At 37.9% G+C, this 22158-nt stretch overlaps 2 protein-coding genes across 2 annotated transcripts in view; one reads left to right on the top strand and one right to left on the bottom strand.

Annotated features, from left to right (window-relative positions):
* The window catches only part of PPP1R3G (protein phosphatase 1 regulatory subunit 3G), a 1059979-nt gene that overhangs the window by 478814 nt on the left and 559007 nt on the right, over window positions 1–22158 (bottom strand). The gene's annotated exons all lie outside the window — the stretch shown is intronic.
* The window catches only part of F13A1 (coagulation factor XIII A chain), a 127757-nt gene that overhangs the window by 80228 nt on the left and 25371 nt on the right, over window positions 1–22158 (top strand). Inside the window, exons 8-12 of the mRNA XM_063298855.1 lie at window positions 6058–6196; window positions 10984–11087; window positions 13754–13842; window positions 14984–15137; window positions 17450–17731. Of these exons, the coding sequence (XP_063154925.1) occupies window positions 6058–6196; window positions 10984–11087; window positions 13754–13842; window positions 14984–15137; window positions 17450–17731 (768 nt within the window). The remainder of the gene's footprint in view (window positions 1–6057; window positions 6197–10983; window positions 11088–13753; window positions 13843–14983; window positions 15138–17449; window positions 17732–22158) is intronic.

The following is a 22158-nucleotide window of genomic DNA, read 5'->3' as shown; positions in this document are numbered from 1 at the left end:
TCAAATTGAGTTGTTTCATTAACAAATCTGAAATTCTTTTTATCCACTTCAAAACGTTCTAACAATTGTAGATATGTAAACCAATGGCATGTAAAACCTTCCAACTCTAACAGTTCCCTTGTTTTAAGCTTCGGTTCACCCTCTTCAAAATTTAACAAATCTTTATAATTTAACTGACTTGTTCCCCCCACATTTTCTCTTCTAACAAATGCTTCATGAGGTGAGAACCACAATAGTACATTAGGAGACAGTCTTGCTTTATATTTGTTCCAAACCCTCATTATGGCACTCCTAACAAAATGTTTTTTTAAAATCTTTATTAACTTTAATTTTATCATACCACAGATATCTGTGCTACCCAAATCTCAATTTATGTTCTTCAAGTTGCAGTAATTTCCTGTTCTTCAAAGTTACCCATTCCTTCATCCAAAACAAACAACAGGCATCAAAATGCAGTTTTTAATCAGGTAAACCCAGACCTCCTCATTCTTTGGCATCCTGTAACAATTTATATTTAATTCTTGGTTTCTTGCCTTGACAAATGAATTTAGAGATATCCTTCTGCCATTGTTTAAATGATAAATCTGTCAACAAAATCGGTATAGTCTGAAAAAGAAACAACATCCTAGGCAAAACATTCATCTTAATCACAGATATTCTCCCCATAAGAGACAACTGTAATTTTTCCCGTCTTAACAGATCTTTTTTCACATCATTCCAAATTTTAACATAATTATTCTGAAACAACATACTATTCTTGGTTGATAAAATCATCCCCAAATATCTTAAATCTTAAAACCAGTCTTACCAATCAACAAATCCTGATTGGACAAGGTTGTATTTTTAGTCAGCATCTTTGTTTTTTATTTATTTACTTTAAGTCCTGCCAATGACCCAAATTCTCTCCGTTTCTTCATCAGATGCTCCACAGTATCCAACTGGTCTTGTAGTATCAAAACTGAATAATCAGCGAAAGCCCTCAGTTTAAAGACATCTTTTTGAATCTTTAATCCCTTTATTTGTTCATCTCTTCTAATATCTCTATTAAAAACTTCCAACCCCAAAATAAAGAGCAAAGGTGACAAAGGACATCCTTGTCTTGTCCCTTTTTGTATATGACACGATTCAGTTAACTCTTCATTCACAATGACGCTTGCCTTTTGAGGTAGAGCTCCTCTATTCAAAGCATCAGCTTTACCTGAACAGAGTATCAACCTCGCCCTGCCAAAGAGATAGGTCAGATACTTGTTGGGACATTAAATCAGGTGACATTAAATTCTGAGATGCCCTTGAGTCAGTAACCTTCATTCAACATGGACACTGAAGCCTTCCATGACAAGGAATCTTCCAAAAAAAGTGACACCGATAGGCAGCAGGATGGACAGTACACAAGCAGTACATTTACACTGTCCTGGCCATGCAAATGCAGCATCATACACTCAAAACTGACAGTATGTCAGAGGAAGTATCCAGTCAGTAAAGTGAAATTCTACAGGTCATGGACCACTTCATGTCTCCACTCTCCAATTCAGAGATGGTAGAGATGAATTCCCTCCTCTTCTCAGCTGGTTCTCTGCAACATATGCCTAAACAACATTTTCATCCAATACTAAATCCTGGATAATAGATTTTTTTTTTTAACCATCAATTGAAGTGCAGGACCTTTGGGTTAGAGGACCTCTTTCATTGTCACTTCTTTTTCCTAGGTTAGATTTCAACCTGCAAGGAATGAAAGTCTGCTAGTGGCCTGCCCTCCTTTCCATGTTAAGGCCTGTTTGTAGCTTCACACCATGTCTCCCTCTTCCAGTTATTACTTTAGTGTATTCTCCTGGGCATTTTAAAATCTGGAGAAGTGCAGATTTGGTAATATAAATGTGCTCTGATTAATAAATGTTCAGGAAATGAGAACGGGAAAGTTCATGTCAAAAAGCAGACAAAAATAATTTTTACTCCATCATTAAATAAAACCACTCCATCTGTTTGTCATATTATGTTTTACTAGGAAACATGGTATTCATGATCAGTGCATCACTGAATTATAAACTTACTTCATTTAATATTACAAACACATAACTAAGAGAGAATGGCTTCATTAAGGCCAGCTAGCAAGCCAGCTAAAATATTAACCAATTATCTTCCTCAAAATTAAATCTAGTACTCTAGTACTCACAAATGAATATGAAGATATAACTACTTACACGGGCAATGGGTCATATCCATTGGCTTTCCTCGCTTTCCCCACTGAAAGGCAGCATTATGTTCTACCTACCATATTATGTTAGCACCCATCTTTGCAGAGCAGGATTTCCATAATTTTTTTTCTGTACCAACTCCATACTCTGGATATTTCTTTAAGCATGGCTAATTTGGAAGGTGCCTGAATGTTGCAAGGAGAGGAACAATCTGCTACAATAGTCTATTGATGTTTTACCTGCTGAATAACAAGGGTATAACCTACTAAACCTAAAATTCAGGAGGCAAAACCTGGAAATCTTTGTCTTTGTTTTTGTAAAGTGATGTGGCAGAGATCTAATTATCTCAGACATCAATTTGTTTTTGAAAGTGAAGGTGTTGGAATGTACATTTTTGTTTAGATATATATTTCCTCATGTGGAAGATACATACAGTAAAAAACATGCTGTTTGTATCCCAGCTGGCAGAATTCCAGCCTGCAAATCTATCCTTCCTATTATATTCTTGCCAGTATTCATAGATGCTGCCAGATATCTATATATAGATATATATGACTAAAGTGCCCTCCCCTGTAGTTGTATATGAAAACTAATCTGTAATACTCAAATAATCTTCCGTGGAGCAACTGTGCAATTGTCAAATGAAGAATTAGTCCATTTAATTCAGTGGGGGACACCCACTCCCATTGGCATCCTGAGTAGATTTGCATAAATATTTTTATATAAGGATCCAGCCATGTGTTCAGATATGTTATGCTGTGGATTTTAAACAGTTTTAAGTTTCTTAAAGCAATCCTATTCTGTTTGCTTCTCCACTGCTATAGGAAGTGGTTTAGAAAAGAAGATGCAAATTACTTTGATATCTCTGGAAGGAAAATTGCTTTGCCTTAGATAATCCTTTCCTACCTATTGCTGCTTAGGTATATTGGATTCAGTGTGCATTTGCCGCCAGCACTTTCATTGGTTGGGAAAGACTGATGTAGAATATATTCATATTTCCATTTCCATAGAACAGGAACTGCAAGAAGTGAAGAATATAAACCAATCAGATAAAAAGGCCATGATTCTTACATCTTTCATTTTATTAGGCACTCATCCGAAGAGCAGGCAAATACTTTGAACAGGCAGATCGGGAGTTGAAAACATGAAGGATGTTTGGCATGTAACTTGATGGGAGAAAACAGAAAAGTACAAACTTTATATTAGCAGGTGACATCCAATTGGTTTTCTGCTGCCCAGATGTGCGATGTCCACAAATTCCAGGATTCTCAACCAACCATGACCAGTGCAGAATGGGAATTCTGGAAGTTGTGGTCACAATGCATCTGAAGAGCATCAGGTTAGGTGGACTGTCCTACACCAATTAGCTCTGGTTTCAGTTTTCAGTGCGTTAAAGCTTGTAACATTTTACCAGTCCAATTATTTAGCTTTCCAAGGTTACCATATTGAAAAATTGGGGACAGTCATCTATTAAATATGCTAAAACATCCCAAAAAAAGAAAGAGCAAAGCCATTAATCTTGAACTTGTCAGTTGAATTATTTCCAATGAGCCCCGAGGGCTTGTGTGCTGGAAGTGTAGGAAAGCGTTTGTATTAAGCATAATCAATAGGTGCATGTGGTAGTAGATGTATCCAGGTAATTTGTCATCAAACCATTAACATAAATGTGCAGTGTTACTCTTATGCATGAAGCACTGTAGCCATCATAGGCTACAAAACATGAATTACTGCAGGGATGTCAAAAACAAATCTCAAAGGTCTTAGAGGCTTTTTAAGGAGTCCCAGTGTGGTTTCTGGTTCTCCATCACACTCCACAGTGTGGCAGCTATTTCATCAGACTTTCCTCCCCTTTCCCTTTAAATTAGCAGTGGGTCATATGTATGAGACTGGGAGAGTGGAGTGCTGACACTATGTTAAGGACAGCTAACATATTATCTTTTTCACCCCTCAAGATGAAGATGCAGTTGACAATTAAAAAAAATATTTCATGGAAATGGAATGGATGCTTTGGGAATATAATTGAGGGCTCATAATTCCTCTTAGCAGAGCTCTGGAAGGAAGGTTGCCTGAATCTTGGTGTCCCCCACCAGTCAGTTCATACAAGTACAAGGCTAGGTAACTGAATGACTCCAGTGGCTCCTGTATAACCAATAAATGAGAGTGCTGAAGAAGAGGCTCTTAGCTGCAGCCCAGATTCATATGGGAATAGCCAAGCCTTAGGTGCCTACTCCCACATCTAGCACTGTTCATAAAGATATAATATACACTGCCTTGAACACCATCCTTTGGTGGAAAGGTGGCATATAAATTCACTTCAAACAACAGCCCCTGTGCATAGATAGGCTCATTGCTATAGAGATAGTGAGGTGGACTGCATCAGGCAATGTGTTAATGTCTTCTGCTAGCTACCATAGTTTTAGTGGGAACTTAATAATACCCCTTGGTGCTTCTTTCCATTGTACTGAACAGTGAGGGCTAAAGTGGGTTAAAGTGGGGGGGGCTGCCCATACTGGCCCAGTCCAGTCCTAGGTAGCCTTGTACCACAATCCCTCCTGTCTTGACTTCCTCTCATGAACAGGCATTCCATGTTCATTTGTTTGAACAAAGCAACACTACTCAGGACTGTTGTTGGCCCTGAAGTACCAGGTCTGTGTTGGTATAGGACATAAAGAAATAAGAGGAGTGGCCAGCCCATCATCAACCTGGTTTATCTTGCATATCTTCACTAGAATACACAGGAGAGGGTTGTTGGCCACACAGCAAAAATATCCAACCACTGAAGTCATCTAGGTACCAAAGGAAGTAAATTATTTTGGAAATATGGCTTGAAAAAGCTTGCCTGTGTTCATTTATGCTTATTTAGGCATATCAGATTGAATGATGTATTGCACAATCTGTTTTTGTACTGCAATTTATCCACTGCTGCCAGGAAGTCATTCGCAAATGGTAAGGGAAATGTATTTACAGGTATTAGAAATACACATTCCGTCCTCTTAAATATCATCATCATCATCATCATCATCATCATCATCATCATCATCATCATCATCATTATCTTCAAGGATCACAGTCCCCTCCCCCATTGTTTGCATTGTTTTCTGCCAATAATTAAACATATATTCTGCACATACCCATTTCAAGAAACAATTTACATACTTCTTAGCTAAAAAGAACACAGGGAAAAATGCATTTTTTGGACTGGTTAAACTAATTAGGTGGTAAGTGATGGGAAAAACCTCAGTCTGAGGCACTCTAAAGTCATTGCCAACTAGAATAGACTTTGCTGAGTTGCCAATATAAAGTAAAGTTTTGGCAATTTGGGGACACCCAGAATTAATTTAAGAACTGGAATCTGAGCTGTTCCCAGAGCCATCATGACTTTGTAACACAGCTCCACGTTGAAAGAACTATTAGGTCTTAAAACACACATGCACATCAAGGTCCACAGAATTCAAGATTACCATAAAGTGTCTGATCTGCCCTTAGTTGGATGCACTGAAATAATATCAGTGGTTAAATTCTAAGTAATTTATCTCTAATGATCTGTTCAATATCGGGAAAAGAAACTTTAGTCTTTCCATGTTTTATTTCACCTTCTTAGAATAATTTCAAGAGCAGTCAGTAAATATTTCCAACCATCTGGAAAACTGCATTAACCAGCTTGTATTCCTAGTTTTGTATCCTCCAGAAATATTGGCACTATAGTTCCCAGATGCTGGTTGAGAATTCTGGAGTTGTCCCAAAATATCCTGGAGGGTACCAGTTTGGAGAAAACTGGCAAAGGTTTTATATATATATATATTCAGCTTATCCTGTAATGTCACATTGTCTTAAACCCTTTCATTACTCTATTCTATTTGTACAGTTTTGAGGTGCCTAGGAATTCCTGGACGAATCATCACTAACTTTTCTTCAGCTCATGATAATGATGCCAACTTACAGATGGATGTGTTTGTGGATGAAGAGGGAAAAGTGGACCCCAAACTCACAAGAGATTCAATCTGGTATGTTTTCTGAAAAATTGCAGTTGACTTTGTAACAGTTATGTGACCATAACTAAGTCTTAGTTTTCTGCTTATACAGTGAGATGGGGTGGGGTGGAGAACATGTTGCTGCCTACCTATACTCCTAGTAGATCCAGTCATCATGGCCAATGGTGAGTTGACATTCAGTGACATCTGGAGGGCCCTGGAAGAAGACAACAGAATAGATCATGGTAGGATGATTTAGAGCTGACATGTAACAAAATAGTACACCACAGACTATTCATCAGTTCGCTGGCACACAATTATAATCATAAAATTATATAGAGAACTGTAATGGTTCCATCCCCTGTGCCACATATTGAATGGAAAGGCTTAAACAGTGAACCTGCTCTATATTTGTAGGCTCCCTATTTCTGTACTGTAGCTTGTGTAAATGTTGCCAAATAAAATGGATTGTGGTATCACAGAGCTCAGTCTGATGTGAAACTCTGAGGATTCTGATTTAACTTAAACAAACAATATTCTGGAGTGTGCTCCTTGATTGTGCCTGTTGAACCCTCTTGCCAATGAGAATGGCTTAATCAACTGCAGAGGCCCTTTCTGATGTGTCAGTCAAGATCCCTGGCTTTTCTCTCCCAGGCAGAACAGGAATCAGAAGTCAAGAATAAACCATAGTTTCTGACTCTGGCTTTGTAAGAGTTTCCATGTCATTAATAAACAAACCATGTGAATTCACACTTTGCTTAGCGGGCAAGAAGGACCAGCTGAATAGTAAATGCCAGAATACTTGCCCTTTTACAAAAATCGTTTCTCAGAAATTCTGGCTTACCATGATATGCAAATACAGCAACCCTCTTTCACATTTTCAGTAACATTGCAAATATTCTTTGTTAAAAAATGATTACTGTATTTCAAAGCTCAGTTACTGATCTCATATATTCCTACTTGTATTGCTCATTTAGTGTCTGGATCTTTGTATGGTCTTTTGGCATTACTCTAATCAGAGAGGAGGAAGCAGGGGAGATATTGTCTGACTGAACCTACAGAGAGCATAAAATGGAAACCAAATGAATAGTGATATAATATACTATTTATCGTTTGCATAATTCTCATTTTAATAGTCGCTCCCACAGGAAAGGAGATAGGAGTAAGATCATGCATTCAGCACATAAATATGTTGTTGAGGGGGCAGCCGTTACTTACTCCCCTTATTTTCTAACTGTCCTGCTTATTTATCATGTTACAGGCTGCCTATAATCAAGTTTTCCTGGCAGCTCATAAAAGGAATGGAATGTAAAAATGCATCCGTTAAAATAGATTCCACCATAAAGCATATGAACCTTGCATAAAAATAAACAGCAACAGTTTCAAGCTGGAATAGATGGAAATGGCTGGGGAAACAGAAAGATATTAACTTGGCGTTGCAGTGAGCTTAACATAGGTGCCAGATGAGCCTGTCTCAGAAGTAAATTTAATAGCCAGGGTGCCACCAATGAAAAAGCCCTTTCCTTCCTTTCCCCAATTATTTACTTTGTTGTTGCATTTACAATCCCTTTTTTACTGGAGCTAAGCTTACAGATAGTTTATTCCCTGCTGTAGCTGACATGTAGTTCCTTCCCAGCTCTACAGAGTTCAGAGCCATGCCATGTACGACCTCTGGCCATTCCCTTTAAGTCACAGGAGACAGCAGCTTGCTGAAGCTCCACCTCTAGGTATCATTAATATTTTCATATATTTTTCATTCAGTGGACTTATTCCGTGAAATTATTTTTTTTCTAAGTCCCCTCCACAATGAAAGGAAATGAATGCTGCAAATCTAAATCAGCTAAGCAAAAAGCTCCATAGTGTTTTAAATCACATTCTCCCTATGCTGCCTTCTGGGGGCTTGATTACTTTTTGAACTTTCCCTTTAATCTCCTCTCTTCGTGGTATATTTATTGCTACATGATGCACAAAACCTCTTGGGGCAAGCATTAATTTAACTTATGGTGGGAGCTTTTTTTCGATTTTTTCCTCTGGGTCCTTTTTCTTCATTTACTTTGCTTTCTATCTTCACTGGAAAGCTTGCTTTAAACTGTTTTGCAGCATGATGTTAATAGTTAGTTTTCTATATCCTGAATTAGTTCTTTAAAAACGATCTTAAATATTTCTTTGTTCAAGAAAGTGGATCAAACAATAGAATATATTTTGGGTTTCTCAGAACTATGTTTTTACTATTAAAATACATATTGTATGTATATTGAAATGTCGTTGCATAGATGGAAGTAATCCATAATAATTCATATAAATATAGTTTTAAAAATGTTCTCATTTGGGATTTTAATTCATATCGATCTTTGCTATAGATACGTTTTTAATCAGGATGAAGTTTCCTAAAGCCTTCCATATGTTTTAGTCTAAAATTCTCACAATCCCTGTATATTATGGACTCTGTATTCTAAAACATCTGAAGGATAATAAATTGCCCAACTCACAGCTATATTGTTAAAATGGTGAATGGTTTGGTTATTATTTATTTATTTTTCAAATTTATATAGCTGCCCATCTCACAAACAAGTGACCCTGGGTGGCATAATAATAATAATAATAATAATAATAATAATAATAATAATAATAATTAGCTAAATTATTATTTTAGGCTAATGAAAAATAATTCTATCTTTGCTAAGCAGTTTATCTGATTTTCTGACATTTGTGATGAAATCTGCAGTTATGAACAGGAAAATGCCATCAAAAGGTTGAAGATGGAAAATAAGAACATGAACTAATTCAGATCTGACAAATAGGAGAAATAGAATTGTGCCAAGTGCTGGTCATCAAAGTCAAAGAGGGTAGTATACACTGGATTACAGGGGAAAGAACTACAGATCTCTCCTTGATGAGGAACAGGTTTAAAGGTTCACACCTCTAAGGAGTTTTCCCCATCTCTTAGCCACCACCAGCAAGGGTCTGTGAGAACAATTTAACATCACAGCATTCCCAGCTGTGTCTTTTTTAAAAAAAAGTAGTTTGCATCACTTTCTTTGGATAAATCCTTTTTTCCTGTTGTCCTGCTTTGTTAACTCTCCTAACTGACAACTTTCTCTCTGATCACAGCTTTCATTTCTATTTTGAAATGCCTTGTTAGTCAAGTGTCAGCTTTCTTGCTGTTCTCCTTTCTTCCTCTGCCCATTATTAATTAAATGGTCTCAGTTTAACAATCCTTATATTTGCTGAAATGTTACTACTAACAGTTACTTCAGTAATCTAATTAGCTTTTTATGTACCAGCAGGGAGCAGATTTTTTGTTTTTTTAAACAGGATATTGCTGTATTTCCCCCTCCTGCTTTATTCTGTCATAGCTCAAATTTCTTGAAGCTTATCTTGAAATTTTTCTCAACACAGTTACACTCCTTCTATTACACTAATAAACCAATGGAATGACATTTATAAGGCCTCCCTTTCTCTTCTCTTATGAAATATTCTGAGCCAATGAGAAATGCAATGAGCTGTGATGGTGCTTCTCTTAAGGATTAACCAGAGGCCAAAGAGAGAAAGCCAGAACTGAAAGGCAGACGGAAGCACCCATATAAGAGGAAGGTGTTGCAGCTGAGAAAAGGGCCCAGCTTGAACTGCACAACTTTTCTAGCCCTCCCTGATCATGGCTAGGCTGGCCAGTCCTGAGCCTCTGAAGGTGGTCCAAGCTGCATCTGAAAATTCCAGATCCAAAGCCCAGCTGCTCCTCCCAGTGTCTGAATTTCAGTGCTTCAAAGAACCTTTTGATACTTTGTTCAAGGGCCAATTCTTCTCATTATTTTAGTCCACAGTAGTTGTGTGCAGGTTGGCTTTATAGTTTGGGAAGAAGTATTATTCAGGCAGCAGGTCTTCAGCTGCCACAAAGGGATATGATACCTATGTTGCATCAGAAGGCTCACTGGGTAGTCTCCAAATTCATATCTTATTTATCGAGCTAGCTATTTTTAAGGTATGATTTGCTGCTGTTATAGATTTGGAAGAAATAATGCTTTCCCCTACCTGTATATTCCTTCTTTACAAATGCTTCCCCTCTTCTAAAAACTGATAGGCTGTGCCATTGGCTAATGTTTGCCTGAATACAGTCTGTTCAGATGAAAAGTTCTAAGTCCTCCTGATAAGGAACCTCCTTTTCTTTGTGGGTGGGAATAAAATTATTGGGGGAGCAGTAGAAAAAGAGGAAGAGGATGCACTAGAAGCCTAATTGTTAAGAAGAGGTGCACAGCTGGAGACCACCAGCACTCCCAGTGCATAGCATTAATCCTCATTTAGGATGATGGTTGGGGAAACATGATAAAAATTCTTCCTGCAACGCAGAAGTGAATTTATTTTATTTTTAAATTTATACACTAGCCATCTCACTATAAAAGTGACTCTGGGTGGAATGCACACAATTGATTCCACATGCTCTAGCATTGTCTTGCCCAATCTGAGACACACCAGAGCTGGTGGGACTATATCTTGAAGAACGCCTAACCAGCATGGGAAGACTGCACTAGATGTTTCTCATGGCTGACAAATACTGAAATAGTCATATGCCAAGATTTTTCAGTAAGTGGAAGGCAATATTTATTTTGAATGGAATTACTGTTCCAGCAAATCAGTGATAAACAGCATGGTTTCAAGGAACCAAGTTTCCACCTTTGGGGGAAAAAAATGAGAGCCGGGGGAGAGATCTGGAATAATACCAGCTATATCTTGATAAGAACAGCTATTCTTACTCATGTTCAATGTTAATACATGGCACATCTGGAGTCCAGAATACTCCTTTGATGTTATTTTCTTGTATAAAGGAACTATCACTGCTGGAATGAAGCTTGGATGTCCCGACCTGACCTTCCTGTTGGATTCGGTGGCTGGCAAGCTGTAGATAGTACTCCTCAAGAAAATAGTGATGGTAAGCATCTTTTTTCCCTTTTTTCCCCAGTGCATGACAAAAATGGCTTGTCATTTAAAGGAATTCTCATGTAGCAGAATAGTTGCCACCTCGAAGGGTGCAACATATATGATATTTTTACCCAGCCTCCTTTTCTTATAGTACTAGAACTTAGGGTCTTCCGGTTAAGTTAACTGAGGATATGTTCCAGTCCAGCAAAACAAAGAAAGAAGCAAGCACTCTTTGTGTGAGACGTAACTTAAAGTATATATTGCTAATCGCATTTTTAAGCAATCTGTGGTCTTCTGGACTGGAGAAAAGTATTATACCCATCATTCCTGATATAGTGAATCAATATTCGACTGATACCGCAGCTGTGAAGTGAATAGGAATCTTAGAAATTCAATCCTTGCTCAGCAACGAAACTGGGACAAAGGTTCTGGATTTGCCTAGCTGCTGCATTTGCCAGAGCGTCTTGGTTGTGCAATGGGTAATGCAGCAGACACAACATTCTTCCCAACACCCAAATCAGTAAAGTACTTCCTTAATTGTCTTCAGTTTGTTGGACTTCTGGGAGAGGTATGATGAACTGAAGATGGCTCTGCAAAAGCAGAGTCTATGACTGTGGTAAAGACCAAGGAACTGGTGAGTAGACTGGTTCCTTGGAACCTCTCTAGATAAGGAGAGAATGGGAAATTGCTTGCATCTGCTCTGGATGGCTGCTTCTCATGAAGAGACCACAGGATGTTTTTCTGCAGGTTTGAGCACTGGGAGATGATGAGATCAGCCATTGTACTCACAATCACAGCAAAGACTTTTAAAGGACACTAAATTTGCAAGCCTCACTTTCTAATCACTTTTGGAAATTGCCCATTAACTACTGCTAAGCTATTAGAGACCTTTGGACCAACAAGTCTGAAAACACTGGGTAAGTCTGCCTTCAATCCTGAATGAAGGAAAATTTTAATTCTAAACTTAAGAATTTAAAGAATCTGAAATAAACAGCAGAAAGCTAAATAAGATTTTGACCTTAGAAAGTTATAAACAGACTAAGGGTCCAGATAAAATTGGAATATTGAAACCTTTACAATAAAATTTTGGAATTAATTAATTCATCCATATTGAACAAAGCTAGGAAAATGTTAAAATGAGCTACAGAAGAACATCTGAGATTTTCTGTTATTTTAAACATTTCACAGTAATTTTAGATATAACCATATCTGTATCTTGTTTGAGATCATTCCAAGAGATAATTCTGTTTCCTTGCTGGTGTGGTTTTTGTTTGGGGTTGGAGGAGAGGGAATCTCTTGTAGATAAACATGGAATAAATGCTACAACTGAGTACATAAATGTACATTCCCAATTTTTAGGTGCTTGCAGATGCACAGCTGATTGATAGATTGAAAATATATAGCATCTTTCAAATAAATGTTCAGATTTCATGAGTATGAAAGAAATCTTGAAAGCAAGTATATAGTCAATGTAGGAGACCAATACTAGATCAAAACAATAAGCTGGATCCAAGCTATGCATTATTTGAACTAAATTTCCTGTGAAATCAATGAGCTAAATCCCTCTGATTCTAATAGCAATGAAGTTTGCTAATTTAACGATTCAGCTGTATGTCTGGATTTGCCTAGCCATAGTTTGTTTAACATGCTAAAGGAAAACAAACAAACTGCTTTTAGTCTGTGATGTATAAATGAGGTGTATATGCTTAACTTCTCACTTGTGGGGATTACAGACGTCCAAGAAGCAAACAGATAAATCTGTCTTCATAACTCTCATGAAGCATATATTAGCAATAGTGGTTTTGATTAGATTTGATCTGATTTGATTTGTTTTAGATTGGATTTATGTAAGTTTAAAAAAAACAAAGTTGCTTGTTATGGACACACTGGCATCTAAATGAAAGACAAGGCCAAATCTCAGCTATCAGCAATACCGTATGGGTTTACTCAGAAGTGAGGTCAAAGAGGTTTAGTTCCTTGGAGGTATATTTAAGGTTGTGGCCTCAATGATCCTGAATTATTTAGATGGTATTTAGTTGGGCAGAGCAAACTACATTACCAATCCCGAATCTACTAAACTAGGTTGTTGCCCCAGATTTGATGGAAGGTGCCACTCCCATCAACTGCCACTCTTGTTAGCTTTTGCCTGTTGAATGGGAAACTAGCACCCTCAAGTAGCAAAACTGCCTACCTTATATGTTTCATAAGCAGGATGCTTCCTGCAGAATTTCAACATCATTACTGATTGTTAAATAGAAAGAAAGAAAGAAAGAAAGAGAGAGAGAGAGGGGGGGGGGTAATTTATCAATCATCATGTAGTTAAATGTATCTATGACCTGAGCAAATTTTTATTCAGAATGTAAATATATCTTAGAGATCATGTATATGAAATGAGAATTTATTTTTGTTCTTTAGGAGAGGCAAATATTAGCATATCAGTATATGACTGTCAAATAACTGTAACAAATGTCTGTAAATGTGATTCATATTGACTCTGCTTTCATTATGGAACCTTTCAAAGCTTTACTGTTTGCCATGGTCTCAGGCTGACAGATGATCAAGTGGATAGTATTTAAAAATTGGACATAGCAGTAACTTGGCATGGAGGGATGGGTGGGATCTGGGTTACTGCACAAGTTTTAGTACTCGGATCACATTTTGATTTTTCACATCCAGGCATGTATCGGTGTGGTCCAGCTTCCATTCAAGCCATCAAGCATGGACATGTCTGTTTCCCGTTTGATGCACCTTTTGTTTTTGCAGAGGTATGCATCTGTGCAAAGTGCTTTTCTTTAAATGGGTTCAGTAAAAATATGATTGAGAAGTAACTCTTTACTATTAATTTATTTCAAATTTGTTTTTGTTTGTCATCTAGCATTTGAAAAGGTTGTTGACTTCTAATCTGTTACAACAAAAATGTTACTTATAACCCTGTAACTATACAGTAATATCATAATACCATTTCATAGTGTACAGGTGGTCCTCACTTAATGAGCACTCGTTCAGCAACTGTTCAAACTTACAATGGCGATAAGCAAGTGGTCCTTACAACTGGTCCTCCTACATTGCAGTGTCCCTGCAGTCATGTGATTGCAATCCGGGCACTCGGCAACCGGCTTGCAATTACGACGTTGCAGCATCCCATGGTCACCTGATTGCCATTTGCAGTCTTCTTTGCCAGATTTCTACAAGCAGAGTCAATGGGGAAGCTGGCAGGAGGTCACAAATGGTGATCACGTGATGTCACATTTAACAATGGCACAGGATTCACTTAACATCAGCAACCAGAAGAGCCAGAATTTCTGTTGCAAAGTGGTGTGGTCACATGACACTGCACTTTATGACCGTGTTGCTTAGCAACATAAATTCCAGTCCCAATTACCATCATTAAGTGGGGACTAACTGTATTCAGCACTGAACAAAACCTCCAGAATAATGTGTGTCCTATGTGGAAGTTAAGGTTTAGGTGGCCTCTCATCTAAACTATGAATTGACTCTCATACATTACTTAGCATTTGTGAGAATTAAAAAGTGCCATTTTCAGAGAAGTTCACATGTTCATTTTTGCCTGCTGACTACAGAGGGATGCCCAAAGTAGTACCTAGAGATATAAAGATATAAAGATTTAACCCTAAATAAATTTGCATCAAGAGTCATTGGAAAATCCAGTCACAAGACTCGTGAAAAGCCAGTGAAACCAGCCCCTAGAAGAGAACCTGGTCAGATTGTGGCAGTACAAGGGCAATGAATTTTCCAATAATTGCCTGTGGATGGATTTTTACCTAATGTATTTCTTGAAACTTAGTCACAATTCATTTGTGGCCCGCAGTTTGAGAACCACTAGCCTACAGAGTTTTGAGCCAACCAGCAATTCACTTGATTTTTTTCTCTATGTTTTTTTTTTAGGTGAACAGTGATGTTATATATTCAAAAGCAATGAAGAATGGGACTAAAGTGGTTCAACATGTTGACAAAACCCAGATTGGAAAATTAATTTTGACTAAAGAAGTGGGTACAAATAAAATGAAGGACATCACTGAGCAATACAAATTCCGAGAAGGTAATTGTGTGGCAAAGCTCAATTTAAAAAAAATAATTTCTTTTATTTAACAGTTGTTTGACACCACTTTGTATCCATCTCCTAGTCTCTCACAAAGCAGTTTGAAATCGCCCACAATTGTCTTTGATTGTACCAGTCTCAGAAGCAGAGAAAACCATCAGCCAATCAGTTCTCTCCCTCTAGCTACCATCAGGACAGAGCGAAGATGCCATAAAATCAGTGTTTTGTTCCCTAAATTTCCACACACTGTGGAGTAACAAAAATCCTCCATACTCTTGCTCCATACAAATGGCTAGTGCTGCCCCCACAAGCAATCCATGTTTTTTAATAAGTGTATCTGTGAAAAATATGTGCATTGGTGACATGTAAATAAATAAAGAATAGTTGCTATGACAGACAGTTATGTAATAGAAGATCAGTTGAAAAAGAAAGGTAAATAAAGACTACCAAGAGATATCTTTCTTGCATTTAAAAGCACCTGTGAGTTATGGAGATGTTTTGTTAACACGTCAACAATTTTGCCACTGAGCACTTTTCCCAGTAGTTATGACCATGGCTGCATGTTGCTAGGGTACCTGGTTTTGGGGGAGGGTGGAGATAAATTCTAAAGAAAGCATATAGAAGGGAGACAACATTAAAACACAGAATTCTGAATCTCTGCTGGATGAGCAGGGGGAAAGTGTAAGGGCTGGTTTCAGCGCAGGAGCCAAGAAGCTGGGTAAGGCAAGAATTCCTATGAAGGGGAAAAAGATTGCCCACATGGGATGGAGAACCACAGAAATAAAGAGGAAAGTACTGACTATGCTGCAGTTTCTAATAAACAGAAGTGATCAGAAATAAACTAACTCAATCCTCTGAAGTAAACAGTATCATGAGATCAGTCAGGCCCAGATCCTAACCCAAAATGATATCAAACACTGGTGTCCAAAGTCCACACATTCACAGAATAGCACCCCTTATTGTCTACTCAGAACAACTTCTGAACTTCTAGCCTTTGGGGGAATGTATGAAGAAACAAGAAAGCTTCAAGTTAACAAGCTTCTCATTTCATCCATTCAAGAAAATTATGATTAAGAGCTTCATAAAAAGCCATATCTAAAGCCACAGTTTGAAACTGGCTTCTTCTAAGCTGTTAATCACAGTTTCCTGGTTCATGTACAATTCTGACATATTCTTTAATATGTGTCCACAAGCCTTGTTCACATCTTTTTGACTCTGTGCCCTATATCTGTATCTATATCTACACATACACACACATACAGAGGCATTTACATATATACATATTTACTTTCTTACTTACTTAAATAATAATTCAGACTATTTGTTATTATGTTTTCCTGTGCCATCCTCTAAAATATGCATCAAATGGGATATAAAGCAGCAATGCAAGCTAGATTGATCACATTCACATATCATGCGATAATATACTTTGGCATATTAATAGACAGCCAAGTGGTCTTTGAATTATAAGTCCCAAGCCACATGTGGGCAATGGTCAGGGAATATGGGAAGTTGAGTTATGTTCCTGGTTTTTTCATGACACGTACAAGCCAAAGCAAAGCTTCCACTCACATATTATCCCTTCACTTTTCTTCTGCTTCCAGCATTGAGAATATTAACTTTTAGTTCATCATTTATCTGGACCCAGCATTGTGATTGACAGTTTTGTTAATTGCAAGAAACCACCTTTTAAAATTGGCTTCTTTGAAATTAGTCAGTGTTGGCCTTTTTGTTATACCAGAAGGCCCAATGAACTACTGAGGGAAGGTGGGGAGAAGTTTCTGAGCTCAAGTAGCTTTCAGCCTGTTTCTGCTTGTAGACTAGAATTAGATCACGATTTAGCAGAGAATATGCAAACCTCTGGGTATCAAGCTATGGATAAGCTAAATTTTAGCCTAGTTATGAGTTAGTTATGAGTTACAAGGGACACAGTGGCGCTGCGGGTTAAACCGCTGAGCTGCTGAGCTTGCTGATTGGAAGGTTGGTGGTTGGAATCCGTGTGACAGGGTGAGCTCCTGTTGCTAATCCCAGCTCCTGCCAACCTAGCAGTTCGAAAACATGCCAATGTGAGTAGATTAATAGGTACCGCTTCGGTGGGCAGGTAACGGCATTCCGTTCAGTCATGCCGGCCACATGACCATGGAAGTGTCTACGGACAAACGCCGTCTCTTCGGCTTTGAAACGGAGATGAGCATCGCCCCCTAGAGTCGGACACGACTGGACTTCATGTCAAGGGAAACCTTTACCTTTATCTATGAGTTAGTGGCTGGTAATTTACATATTGTGATAGCCAATATCTATTTATTTTGCAGGCACTGAAGAAGAAAGACTGGCCCTGGAGACTGCCTTGATGTACGGTGTTAAAAAATCTGTAACTGAGGATATCTCATCCAGTGTAGAGGTTGACATGGATGTTGTGGTGGAAGACACAACTCTTGGCAGTGATTTCACTGTCACTATTACTTTCCGAAACAAAACCCCAAGACGCTACACTGCAACAGCTTATATTTCTGGCAACGTTGTGTTTTATACTGGAGTCCTGAAAACTGAATTCAAGGATGACAGCTTTGATGTGACCCTGGAACCCATGAAAGGTAAGGCCATGATTGTCTCTTGACCTCTAGTGCAACTTCACTAATTCAAATGTGGAAGCCATCCTTCTCCAACTTGGCATTTTCTAGAAATGTTGGACTTCAGCCCATACAATCCCTCAGTCTTTGATCATGCTGGCTGATCTGAAATCCAACAGATCTGGAGGGCAACAAATTGGGTAAGACTAACGTAGCCTACCAGTTCTTAAAGGCTCACAATGGATAAGATACAATAAGAAAACAAGTGTTTATTCAAAATGTGTTTTCTGTAAAATGCTCAAAATATTTTGCAGAAATTGACATTGCATAAAAAGCTTCCATTATCAACAAGAAAATGTTTAATTAATTGATTAAGATGATTTAAAAGCCTGAAAATAGTAGATATAAAATTGCAGAAAGGCTGGTAGGAAAAAAAAAGTCTTCCTGATATTTTACTATAGCAAGCCTAGTCTATATCCTTGGGAAGAATATTCAAATGGTCTGAACCAGTACAGAAAGTTTTCTGGTTGCTCCTTATCTAATTTCAGAAAGCAGAGGGGAACTTAGAAAATGATAGCCTGAATTGAATGAAAACTCATATGGGAGTTAGGGATATGTTGATCACGAACAATCCAATATCTTTTACTGTTTATGTTTGCAAGGCAGTATTCTCATCCATTTTACTTTTAAAACTCTGGCAAAAAAAGTGCAACTGTTTACATTAACAAGTCTTTTAAATTTATACAGCTTTGTTTTATACAACTTCTGCTGATTTATGTAGTTTTCAATTCCCCCTAAGAAAACCTTGGTATGACTATTATTCTTTTATTGTAAAACTTCCCGGCTGTAAAGGTCTTAGAATGCACAGTCTATTCTTAGAGGCATTTCTCTCAAAGAAATTAAGTTCATTTTTCTAGATTTTAGAAAAGGAATAATCAGAAGATTTCATTCAGTTCTAGCATCTAGGCCCTGACCCAGTCTAACATTTCACCCCAAAAAAGGTTTGCCATGGATTTCTTTTATGTCCATAATAGGGCAGCAGTGATTTTTCAGACACTCGGAGCCCAGGTTTTTTGACTTTGTAGGTCAGATATAACAGGACCAGTTCCAGGCTCAAAGTGCTGTCTGGTATGCAAAGCTCTCATCCCCAAAGAATCATCAGAACTGCTGGCTGCTGGTGTGCAGTAGCAGAAAGGAACAGCATCTATACCAGTGAAGGATGGAGGCAAGATGCCCCTGGTTTTAAATTTCACACAGAGCCCTAAGATAGCGCCACTCTGGAGAATTTGATTAAATCTAAAAATGATGTAGGGTTTGTAGCTATCAACTGCTTGATAAATTTGTTCAGAAGAGAAGAAGGGCAGGCATGGATACCCCCAATCATGTACAGTATTAACTTTGATGCAAAGTGCTGAGTCCTCAGAAGTGGCTTGAAGATGCCTGGTGTTGAACCCAGATCTGAGTACCAATGCTTAGAATTATACTAATTATAAATTTAAAAATCACTAATTAGAAATTAAATAGGAGTCTGCACTGATGGCCTTGTGAAGGCCCCATTTCACATCAAATATTTATTTGCACAGCAGCGGAACACTTAAACGCCTGAAATTGGCTCCCACATCTGTTCCATGTTTAACCTATAGTGAAGGCTATAGTGGGTAACATTCTTGGCTTGTTATGTTAGTAATATTTTTTGGTAATCTCTCAAATGAACATTACTGTACAGGAGCCTGTGTAAGTTTTTTGTATTGAAACTCATATATGCAGATGGGCAAAAGTGCCCTTAATTATATATACAGTACATGTACATATATATAGTGAGAAGAGTTTTTAGAACTTTTAAAATTAATTATATAGCAAAACCTGTGCATGGCTTCAGTTGTATTTTACATATGGTAGATAATGCTAATATGATTATGATTAGGGGCTGTGTTTATGGAAAATGTATGGAAAATTAGGGCAAAATGGACTTCCATCTAGAATCCAATTATATGATCCTCCAAAGCATGTTAAAGGGAATTGTGTAGGTGGAAAACAAGGTTGTAGATGTGAATGTATCAGTATCTTCAAAGGGGAAATATTCTATTGGTTAAAAAAAGATTCTTTGACATATAGTAATAATATTGCTATATTTATTTTATCTAAGAACATGCCAATGACTATCACTGTGAATCTTGTTTCCCTATTGTTTAATCTCTTTCCTCCAGTGTACACCAAAATCTGAAAACACATCTTCTCCCAATGAGCAACTTACTAGTACTCTGGGCCCAACAAATAAGCTTCAATTTCACTTGTTGAGGCTAGCATTTCCTCAGGACAATTCATCAAGGTCTGCATGTCCTTGCTGAGGGCAAAGCCAGCAGTGGATGGGGCCCAAATCAAAACTGGATGTGTACACCTCTTGTATTATTCATTCTGCCATCCTCTGCTCTTTCTTTTCTTCTCACTATCTCCTTGCTTGTAGATTGCTCAGAGAAGGGACAGTTCATTCTAAGTGGAATCTGAACTGATTTTGGGAGGTCTTTTGAAATTAGATCAGCATATACATGCCCATGACTGATCCTTGTCTTAAAATAAATGAGTCTTGCTGATTTTGATGATTATTTCATTTATGCCCTTCAGTTGGTAGTCTTGAAACCCATATCTACTAAAGTCAAATGCAGAAGCATAGTCTATGAGCAGTAAGGAAGAAAGACTGCACTAATCAGTCCTATTCTTTTAGAATAACTGCTCCAGCTCTGAATCCACCTGACATCATCTGCTCAATGAATGTTAGCTGATGGGTTTAAAGCCAAAATCAAGAGGAAGGGAAGTCATTGGATTGGGGTGATATATACAGTCTTCCTATATGAATAATGCATCAATCACTGTACAGATACAATGTGGATCCAGAAGATAAGTGTATCTACCATTAGTGGTCAAGCCAATGGCCATCTCTCATAGAATCTGCCTAGCCTATTTGGTCTGGCAGGAGTGGTGTGCTCCAGATTCCTTTGATTAAATAAAGCCATCTACCGGCATTCTGGAAACATGTCTTCTCTGTAGCAGCACCTGCCCTCTGGACTGAGGTTACCCTGAGATCCAGATGGCCCCCATCCTGTTGATGTTTCAAAGGGCCTTGAAGACTTAGCTCTTCACCCAGGCATTTGGTGAGGGAGAGTGAAGCCCCCTTGGACTGTGCATTTCTGTTTCTTATTTGGTCCATCCAGTTCTTATTATCCTCGCCATCTTTTATTCTTGCATTTTTCTGTCTTATTATATTTTTCCTTCTTTTTAATGTTTTTTACTTGTCAGCTGCCCACAGTCACTGGGAGTCAAATGGCTTACAAATTTAATTAATAATAACAGTAATCCCCTCCTGAACAGATTTATCTTTTATAGCTCATACCATGTTTTCTACTGCTTCAGTGGGACATACTCTGCTGTAAATTAGAACCAGGGAAATATTTTCTTCATGTTTTTAATAGCTCATTCAATTTGACAAAAGAGAATTTGTTTGGGGAAATTATCTTGTGGTATCCTTATGCTCATTTAGTTGCATAGTGGCCATAGTGTGTGTATGAATGTCCCCGTCTTTACTTGTACAATCTGCCTCCAGCAATCTGTACCCTCTTTGGCTTCACATTCTTCAGTTATAACCTAAAGAAAGATACCAGGAGGAAACTCTTCCTACAGCTTTCTTAGTTGTGGTGTTACTGTTGGCACTGAAGGAAGTTCTGCTCTTGAGAAATTGTTGGAAAATTTCTACTTATCCTGGAAGCATTTGGAGAAATTGTTCAATTTCTCTGTGCACAAATTTGATGGAGAATTTTGAAAGTCCATTTGGGCCAGTTCTAACAGAAGACAAGTGCAGACTTACTCTGAAATATTTTTCTTGCACACCCTTTTGGATTTTGAAATGGGATTCATGTGTCACATAATTCATTTATTTCTTTTCTCTTTTCCAATAGAGATGACTGTTCAGAGTTTTATTCAAGGTTAAGACTTACAAGCACTTTGTGTAATTCCTTTGCAGCTGAGGGGGCACATCAAACAGCTTTTGACTGTCTTGGAAATCTGGGTCAGATGGCTGCCTCCAAATAGTAATAAGAAGGAATGCAAGGATTCTGGTTTGATGTGGATGGAACAATAGGAGGAAAAAGCAGCATGACTTTTCATACAATAACCTCACAATGCAGAGTTAGAACTTCCACATGTAATACAGTTAAGAGAAGAGATTAAAATTTGTTCCTTCTGAACATGCCCAGCTCAGTGTCTCATCTCACTCAACAGACGCCTGCCAAATCCATCATCTCTTCAATAGGTTTCCCTGATTTCCAGTATGTTTTGCAGTAAAATGATTGCTAGCACAATTATAAATACTGTAATACTTTAAGGTTTATGTTACAGATTTTATTTATTCTTCCCCTCAAAAACATGCCACCAATTTTTGGAAATTTGGTTGCACAGTT

Source organism: Candoia aspera, chromosome 3 (assembly GCF_035149785.1).
Source record: "Candoia aspera isolate rCanAsp1 chromosome 3, rCanAsp1.hap2, whole genome shotgun sequence".
In the NCBI taxonomy this organism is placed as follows: domain Eukaryota; kingdom Metazoa; phylum Chordata; class Lepidosauria; order Squamata; family Boidae; genus Candoia; species Candoia aspera.
The sequence above is the reverse complement of the archived record's forward strand: the minus strand, read 5'-3'. Positions and strand labels throughout refer to the sequence as shown.